The sequence below is a fragment of the Ophidiomyces ophidiicola genome (assembly GCF_022830035.1).
Source record: "Ophidiomyces ophidiicola strain CBS 122913 chromosome Unknown scaffold_3, whole genome shotgun sequence".
In the NCBI taxonomy this organism is placed as follows: domain Eukaryota; kingdom Fungi; phylum Ascomycota; class Eurotiomycetes; order Onygenales; family Onygenaceae; genus Ophidiomyces; species Ophidiomyces ophidiicola.
The window spans coordinates 626,936-635,539 of record NW_026054643.1 but is presented as its reverse complement, the minus strand read 5'-3'; the positions used below and the strand labels follow the sequence as shown (position 1 = coordinate 635,539).

Here is an 8,604-nt window from a genome sequence, read left to right as displayed (position 1 = left end):
GAGGGGGCGTCCAGCGTTGACACATAAAGGAAGTGTTATCGACAGGCACCCTGAGAAGAATTGAAGGCGATATATACGGACGGACGGGGGGGGGGGGGGGGGAGCGCAGGGGGCGCAAAGAGGCTTCAGATCTCGATCTGGCGCGCGAACTGAGCGGCGGCAGCGGCATTATTATTTTTAGAGAGTAGTGAGTTGAGATGGGTGTGTGTGCTGGCGGTGCCAGCTAAGCTACTGCTTACGACGGAAAACCCACCAGCTGGCCGATAGGCATCCAGTAACTGGGACCAAGAGACTCCCGTAGGAATGGAAACTTGTGCAGTCGACAATCCCTCCAGAGGCGGAAAAAGGATGGCCTGTGATTGAGCCATGGTATTTATTGTGCTTATGATTATCTTTCTTCGTAGGTTTGTCGTGATTCTACGGGGAACAACACAGCGCCTAACTAGTTAACTCATGGACCAGCGAGGTAGCCCAGAAGAGTCAGCATTTCTGCCTAAAACACCGACCATACGGAGAGGATCCATCACGAGTTCACTGGTCCCCGCTACAGGCATGTTCCCTGGTTGCCCAAGCGGCTGAAAAAAAAAAACAACGCTGGAAAACCGCGCATGGCCCTAAGTAATATAGGGCCCGACGAATAAATGAGCCACATGACAAGGCTTCAGGCGCGCGTGTTGAGTACTACGCCTCGTAAAGAGGAAGCATGATAACAATAATACTATAGCTCCAAGCATGGATCTTCGATCGGGATAGTATGGGTTGAGTGAGGGGGGCATGCTGGGCGAGGAAAGGAAGACTTGACACTCGTTTTTTTGTTTCCAGTGAAGTACACCAAGAAAAACAGATTAAGAGATCTCCATTTTCATGCTTCTTCTTCTTCTTCTTCTTCTTTCTTTTCCAACGACGAATCCATCCGCGCAGCGCAGTGATGTCATAGGTCTGTGTGGATTATCCTGCTTTGTTCGCCTCTTTTTTTTTTTGTGCTGGCCCACACGCACACCACGGCCCCCAAACACGCCCAAACACACACGCACAACACCACAACAACAACACGCCCGGGGAGGCGAAAAAGGACAACGCTTCCCGGGGGCCCATGCAGAAGGCGAAAAAACACACAAGGACATCCATTAATATTATTATTAGGCGCCCGCGTCAACAGATCGCAAACACGAGACGAATTTCAGCCCTTCTTTTTTACCCTAATGACAGCCGCGCCGTCGCTTCGTGCCTCGTAATTACTCGACTATACTCCGAAGTAACGTAGTTAATGTAAAGACACATCCTCCCCCACTCTCCTAAGTCGCCGGCCGCTGGCTCCTTCCATCGTCATCGTCATCATTATTCTTCCATCGTGCGCGCGTTGGGTTTCCCCCCCTCTCCGCCCCAAGGGCCGTGCGTCAGAAACCAATAGTAATAATAATAATGACGTAGGTAAGAGTCGCAGGATTTCAACAGGAGGCGAACTTTCATGGGGCGGGGCGGGGCGAGAAGAAGAAAAGAAGCGTGACTTTTTTGACGGGGCCGAGTCAGCTGATTCTCATAACCAGCTTTTGTTTTTTGTGGATTCTACGTGTTCGCCTCCCCCAGATGAGAGGGTTTGGGTTTGGTGTCGATCTACCGGTGACGTGCGGGCTTGCCCTTGCTGCCCCATTCCCCTGGAAAGAACGAAAAAAGGCTGTGGTGGTAGTAGCAGTAGTAGTAGTAGTAGTAGTAGTAGTTGGGAGAGAGGGAGTGGAATGAGTTGTTTGATTGAGTTGCAGATGTAATTTGATGCATTGCGCTGTTGTAACTCTCTAGAGGGGTAGTACCTTTTTTTTAAGAAAAAAACATCGCAAGCTGAATTTTTTGGGACGAGTGGACGAAAACGGCAACAAGAAAACTAGGCAAGTAGATATAAAGAACAAGTTGAGTTGTCAAGAGAGTTAAGCAAAACCATAGCAAAAACGAAAAAGTGTAAAAAAAAGTAGTAAAAGCCACGATTTTATTCTCGAAATACGCGTGGAAGAGAGAAGAGGGGGGGGAAGGAGAAGTGAGAGATGGAGAGGAAGAAAGAGCCGCCTTTGCGGCGAAATGGTTGGAATATCGTCCCCACTCAAGATATAAATGAAGGGGTACCGAAATAAATTAAAAAAAAAACAAGACAGATATATCAAAAAAAAGCAACTCCAGCGCTCATTATGGGAGGACAAAAGAGAAAAAAGAAGCCCGAATCTTTACGCTGTCAACCAAAAAAAAGTAGAAAAGCAGATCAAAACCAATCCAGCTCCCGCATGCCACGTCAACCAGGGAGGGAGGGTTAAAAAAAAGGCAGAACAGATATATCAGCAGCAGAGACAAGACAAGAACCAAAAAAAGAAACAGCCAAAGATAATCAAGAAGAAGCTCAAATGGTCCATGCAAATGCAGGGCTATGATCCTCCTTCTCCTCCCAACCGTAGGAGGGTGATGTAATCAATCATCCTATGATTCTTTCCTTTTGTCTGCTGGGGGGAGAATGAGTAAAAAAAAAAAAAAAGAATAACCACAGGAACAGACAAAAGCGAAATTGAGATATAAAAAAGTGCACATGGCATTGGCTGCTTCACATCGCCAGCCCAGTCAGGCCCCCCCTCCTTCCACCAGTAAATATGTCCACTCGCCCATCCCTAATCCCACGCCGCGTAGCGAGTCCGGTCGTCCTAGTAGAGAGACAGAAGAGAGAGAGAGAGAGAGAGAGGTGGGAAAAGAGAAATGACGACTGTGAATTCAGACTCCCTTTGTTCCGGTCAGATGATGTATGTGGTGTCCCAAAACGGCCTAGCGCCTAGAATGTCCCAGCAGCGTGGTTGGCTTTCCAGAAAACGAAGAATATGGAAGAGGATGGTTCCGCGTTGACACTTCCAAAAAGACAAAAAAAAAAAACCAAACTCAAAAGTCCTTGCTCTCTTCTCCCCCGGACTCCGTTGAAAACCGAACATGGCGTGTTGTCAGAATCGGAAGTGGCACGAAAGCGAGACACAGCGGAGCCCCGGCCCCCGATGCGTCACCGGCGGATTGGCTGCTGGGTGGCGACTGGGGAGGGGGCGGAGGGGAGAGAGGATTATTATTGTTGAGCTCATCACGAGGAGGGCCACGACACTTGTGTAAAGCTGAGACCATGGAGATGTGGCAAACAAGGCTGCGAGGGTGTTCAGCCAGAAACCGTTGCTCATAGGCGGCGGTGGTGGCGGCGGCGGCGGCGGAGAGGAGGGGATTCCACAAGCAAAAAAAAAAAAGGAAAAAAGAAGAGGACCAGTGTTAAGTTAGGTCGGGATATGATGTCGGTTTGTGAAAGGTGCGATGTGGCTCCCCCATCATGAGATCATCCAGCGTAGCGTAACGAGGAGTCCCGGAAAAAAAAAGAGAATCAAAGCAGGAGGCTCCATTGGGTAGTGCCAGGCGGGACCAGTCGGGATCGAAATGTGCAGGGGGGAGGTTAAATACTGGCGAATAGAAGAGCAGAGGAGGGAACAAAGAAAGTTTCCCGGGCGGTCGCCCTCCCCCAATCCTAACGCGGGCGGTTTTTCCAGTAGTAGTAAGGAGAAGAGGACGGAAGGAGGGGAGAATTGTAACGGAAGTCCTGCTAGTAAATGCCATCGAGAGAGTAGATAAGACCGGAAAAAGGTGTCATAACGCATGAGAACGTCATTATATGTGTGTGTGAGAGAGAAGTATCAACCAGGGCGTGTCCTCGAAATCGCCTAAGGCCCCAAGGGATGTTCGTTTCGTCGGGTGGGAGGGAGTTAAGAGAGAGAACAAGGAAAAAAAGAGAGAGAGAGAAAGAAAAGAGAAAATGGGAACAGGATGCATATGGTGTTTCTGTGTGTCCGAGTTGTCTGGAGTAGTCTGCAAGGGTAAACCCGTCGTTCAAAAACCAAAGCACATGTGATTTATCTACGTCTCCGGCTCTTCGCGTGGCCGGATGTCGAGGTGAGCTCGGCCCGCGCGGACATGGTGCGCGTGAGGCCTCCGATGTAGTCCTGCAGGAAACGGTTCTCGGTCTCGAGCCGGTCGTGATCGGTGGTGACCTCGTCGATGCGTTCGGCCAGGGCGTGTAAGGACGACTGCAGCGTTTTGGCTTGCCTGGAAGAAGATACACTGTTAGTTTGAAGGAATTTTTTGGTGAGAAGAATAAGAAACAGAAACGCACTCTTTCAACGTGGCGCGCGCCTCGCGGCCCAGGCGTTCGACGTCGGCGGAGTTCCTGCGCGGGCTCATGGCACGAGCATCGTCGGGCGGGAACTCCTCCTCCTCGATCTCGATCTGCGGGTGGTCGCGCGGCACGAGGATGGAGGCGCTGGGCTGGCGCGCCAGGCGCGGGCGGTCGGCTCTGGTCTTGCGCTCGCACTCGCCGTCGGACGACGAGGTCGAGGACGACGCGGAGTGGCGGGGAGCAGCGGGCGTGTCGTCCCGATGCGAGGACGAGGATGAGGGATCGGACGGGTCCGAGGCTGGCTGGGAACTACTACTGCTGGTGGTGGTGGTGGTGGGAGCGGGCATGGTGGGAACAGGATGGTGGTGGTGGGCGTGTGGTCCACTGGCCATGCTCGAGAGCGAGGAGGGGAGAGAAAAGGCGGGAGGCAGCCTGATCACGGCTGGGAGAGAGCACAAGAGCAGACGGGAGGTTGGGCAGAGAGGGAGAGAGAGAGAGAGAGAGAGAAAGATAAGAGAGAGGAGGGGAGGATGAGAGGGAAGCGGGTTGGCTTATGGGGAGGATGAGATGCGCAGTGGTGAGGAATCAGTCATGAACGAGAGCGACAACGAGAGCGAAGTGTGAGAAGAGTGGGCGGGTAGAGAGGAGAAGACAGTCGAGCGAAGATGAAGAGAAGAGGAAGAGAGACGAGTAAGAGAAGAAGAGCGAGCAGGGAAGCGAGAGGCGGACAAGCCAGACAAGCCAGCGCGCGATTTTCGATCCGCCCGACAGGGACGAGCAGCGGCGGATCACCAGCAGCACCAACAACAGCGCGCGACAAGCAGCAGCAGCAGCGGCGGCGGCAGTGCGTGGGAGGGTGGGCTGGCAAGCCAAATCAAGCTAAGCTAACCAACTAGTTAACTTCTCACTAGCCAAAGCATGGCCGGCGGGAACTCTCGCGGCACGCCGCTGCGCGAGGGTGCGTGTGCGTGGGCGGTGGTGGCGGTAAGCCCGTCGTGCCTGTGTACGCCCGCTACAGCGCGCGCTTCACCGCCGTATTATTATTACTATTATTGCGGTGCGGTGCGGCCCTGCGCTGCTCGCCGATACACACACTCTACTACTAACTAACTAGCCCGTCCATCCGAATGATAACGCACCACGCTCCTCTAGTTAGTTAGCTCACTACTACGACACCCGCTCGCTCACAGCCAGCCCCGACACCGCGGTTACCTGCCTGGGCTGGAGGAATGCCAATCGTCCAACGGCCGCTGCACCTGCATTGGCACGCCCTGGGCGTCCCATCTGCATCTCCCACTCTCTCTCTCTCTCTCTCTCTCTCACACACACAGCCTCTCCCCGATCTTTCTCCGGCCCTGGCCCGTGAGCCGATCTGCGCGCGGCCGCAGCCAGTAAATTGACACAGCACCCGGCCGGCACCCGCAAATACTACCCATGACCACTACTACTACTACTCCTGCTCCGAATAGCAATCGTCGGCCTGCATTGCATGAATGCGATGCTTTGGTGGTGGTGGTGGTGGCCGGCGTTTGCGCGGAACGGCATCCCAGGCTGAATCAGTTGACTAACTGCTACTACTACTACTTCGCTAGCTCTCGGAGCCCGCCCGGAACCTGGGGTGCATACGGAGGACGGGCGACTCCCATCCATACCACCAGCCCGCCCATGCACCACCACCACCACCGCCCCCCAGCACCACGCGCTGATCTGCCGGCGCGCTCTTTTTCATATCCATTATGATTAGTATTATTCTTATCATTATTTTCTCACCTACTACCCTCTTTCAACCGCAAGCGACAGGAAGGACTTTCTGCTCCTTTTCCAACTTACTTACTCCTGCCGCGCCGGCCGTGGCAGCCAGCCAGCCGGCAAAACAAATAACAAACAATCCCAAACAGACAAAAAGCCTTGCCCTGCCTTGGGACGTAGATGTAACTACTACAAGCTCCGTCCATGGCCGCGGCAGATATATATAGCCCTGTCCTGCCCTGCCCGCCCCCCTGGCCGTCTTCCTAGTCTTCCTCCTGTGCTTGACTCCCCCGCAAAGCCCAACCGGCCGGGACTCAAAAGGACCTCAAGGCTCTCGTTTCGCGCGAGCGAGGGGATCCCCTGGCCGTCATCTCGGCAAACGACCACCACCACCAGCAGCGGCGGCGGCGGCGGCGGGCACGCGATTCATTCCATTATCTACGGAGCACTGGGCCCGACGGGTCGTGCCCACCAGCCAGTGAAGTGTGTGTGTGTAAGTCCTCTCCGGCCGATGCCGGCTCTCCCCGCCTGCGCTGGCTTCTTTTCTTTTTCTTTCTTCGTTTTTTTTTTTTCTTTTCTTTTCTTTTCTAGTCATGGATCTTCGACGGAGGTGAAACGGTGCTACTACGATATAAATCGGGGCTGATCTCCCTTACTTCTCTCTCTCACCCCGTCGCTCTGGTTCGAACGGCCAGGGCGTCATCCCATTGGGCGGGGCTATAAGAAAACAAGAGCGGCAGCGCCAAAAAAGGAAAAGAAAGCAAGCAAGAAAGAAAAAAGACAACGGGAGATCTCACACTAGTGAGGCCGCGGGGCCGAAACCAGCAAGCAGCAGAAAGGCCACTCCAGCCGATCCCGCCTGGCGTGTTCCTACGGGAAAGTAGTAGTAGTAATAATAATAATAATAATAATAACACTTATCAGAATAGGAAGCTCGGTAGCGGCCGAGTCTGAGTCTGATTCTGAGTCGAGTGAGAGGGAAAGACAAAACGAAATAGCATTCCCAAGGATGCTTCGAGAACATCTCAGCCCAGGAAGCTGATCGCAATCAGAAAAATAAAATAAAAAAATAAAAAAGATGCCACGCATGCCAACCCAAAACCCGCAAACCCGTGCCAGGCAGGTGAAGAAGAAGAAGAAGAAGAAGAAGAAGAAGAAGAAGCAGCAGCAGCAGCAGAGTCCTCGGTATGTTCTTTTTTTAATGACATTTCTTATTTCTGCGTCTTGCGCTGCCGATCCCAGTCGGCGCGCGTGCCCTCCCCAGCATGACGTTGCCAAGCGGGAGTTGTGTGCAATTTCCCAACGCCGGCGTGTCAGAACACGAAAAGGGAAAAACACGTCCTCGGTGCTCCGTGGAGCAGTTAGTAGTGCTGGCTATCTCATTCAAGCAAGCTACCGGCCAATGTGGCGCATTCGCACTCGACGTTTGTGACTCCTTCATCGCCATCGCCACCAGTCGGCGGAACCACGCGGCCATTGGACAGCAGCAGCGCGCGTCATTCGTGGGAAGGCTACCACGACTACGGAGTAGCTGCGGAGATGATAAAAACGGGTTTTTTTGGTGACGATGACGGTGACGATGACGCTGGTGGTGGTGCATGTCCGACGACGTGCGGATCCGGCTGGCGGGCTGGGAGTTGATGTTTCGTAGGAGTATTATCAACTACTACCTGCTGATCGCCCGTTTGCGCAGTCTTCTTTCACATCGTGATGAGACGTGAGGCGGGCGTGGAGCGGCCTCCGTCGCAGGCCAAGCCGATGCCAGACCCCGACACGCTGGCTGCCTGCCGGCCAATCGAGCGCCCGCCATTACTGTAGTTACGATAAGAGTAATAATCATGCCACTTACGCCCAGCCCGCGCCCGTCATAATATTAATATCATCATCAATTAACCGCGCAACGCTGCTCCTCCTTCTCCTTCTCCTTCAATCCTCCTCCTTCGCTGCCCGCCCCCCCGGCATTCCAAGCGAGTTAAAAAAAAAAACTTAACCTGACTAGTTACCGGTTTTTTTAGTTCTCTAGGCTGATGCCATCAGTTGTCGGCTTTCGCGCGGCAAGCTCCGGTCGTCCCAGCCGCAGGGCAACGAAACACCCGCCCCCCATCCCCGCGTAAAACTTGTCGCTTCCAGAAGGCCTCCGAAGAGGACCAAAAAAAAAGGTTGGGAGTTCCTGTTTTGTGCCTGACCCGACGGCCCGCCGGCGGGTGTCTGGTCGTCGTCGTCATATTATTCTTTATCATTCTTTATTCCTTGTCGTGCTTCGTGTATGTAACCACCCGTGGCATACACCTTACCTATCGTCCGTCCCCACCAACCTGATCCTGCTGGCCTTCCAAGCGGTGTGCCCGCCCACGTTGGCCGGCACTTGCTGCACCCCTCCCCTCGCCTCTGTGCGCTGCCGCAGCTCCGAACAACCACCCAAACCACTGTGCCTGCGCCGTGCTAAGCCCGACACGGCACCCTGCAATCACCCACTACAAGACACCGGTTCGGCTGCGTGGGGGTCCAAAAAAAAAGGGGGATAGACAGATGGAGAGATAAAGACTGAAAAAGGCGTGCTTTTTTAGTCGCCCGGCGCGGCAATCCCCTCGAAAAACAAAGCCACCGGCCCAGCAACGAACTAACTAACTAATGCTGAATATCGGCCCTAAAACTCAGTCAACTCCTCCGTAGTGCTATCGGTG

At 53.7% G+C, this 8,604-nt stretch overlaps 1 protein-coding gene across 1 annotated transcript; it reads right to left on the bottom strand.

Annotated features, from left to right (window-relative positions):
• Positions 1-3,908: 3,908 nt before the first annotated feature.
• Positions 3,909-4,518, bottom strand: LOZ57_001248 (uncharacterized protein; the record flags this gene model as incomplete). The annotated part of the gene is made up of 2 exons (XM_049250340.1): positions 3,909-4,101; positions 4,169-4,518. 2 exons carry the CDS (start codon positions 4,516-4,518, stop codon positions 3,909-3,911), a joined length of 543 nt encoding a protein of 180 aa, XP_049110700.1.
• Between the last annotated feature and the right edge of the window lie 4,086 nt (positions 4,519-8,604).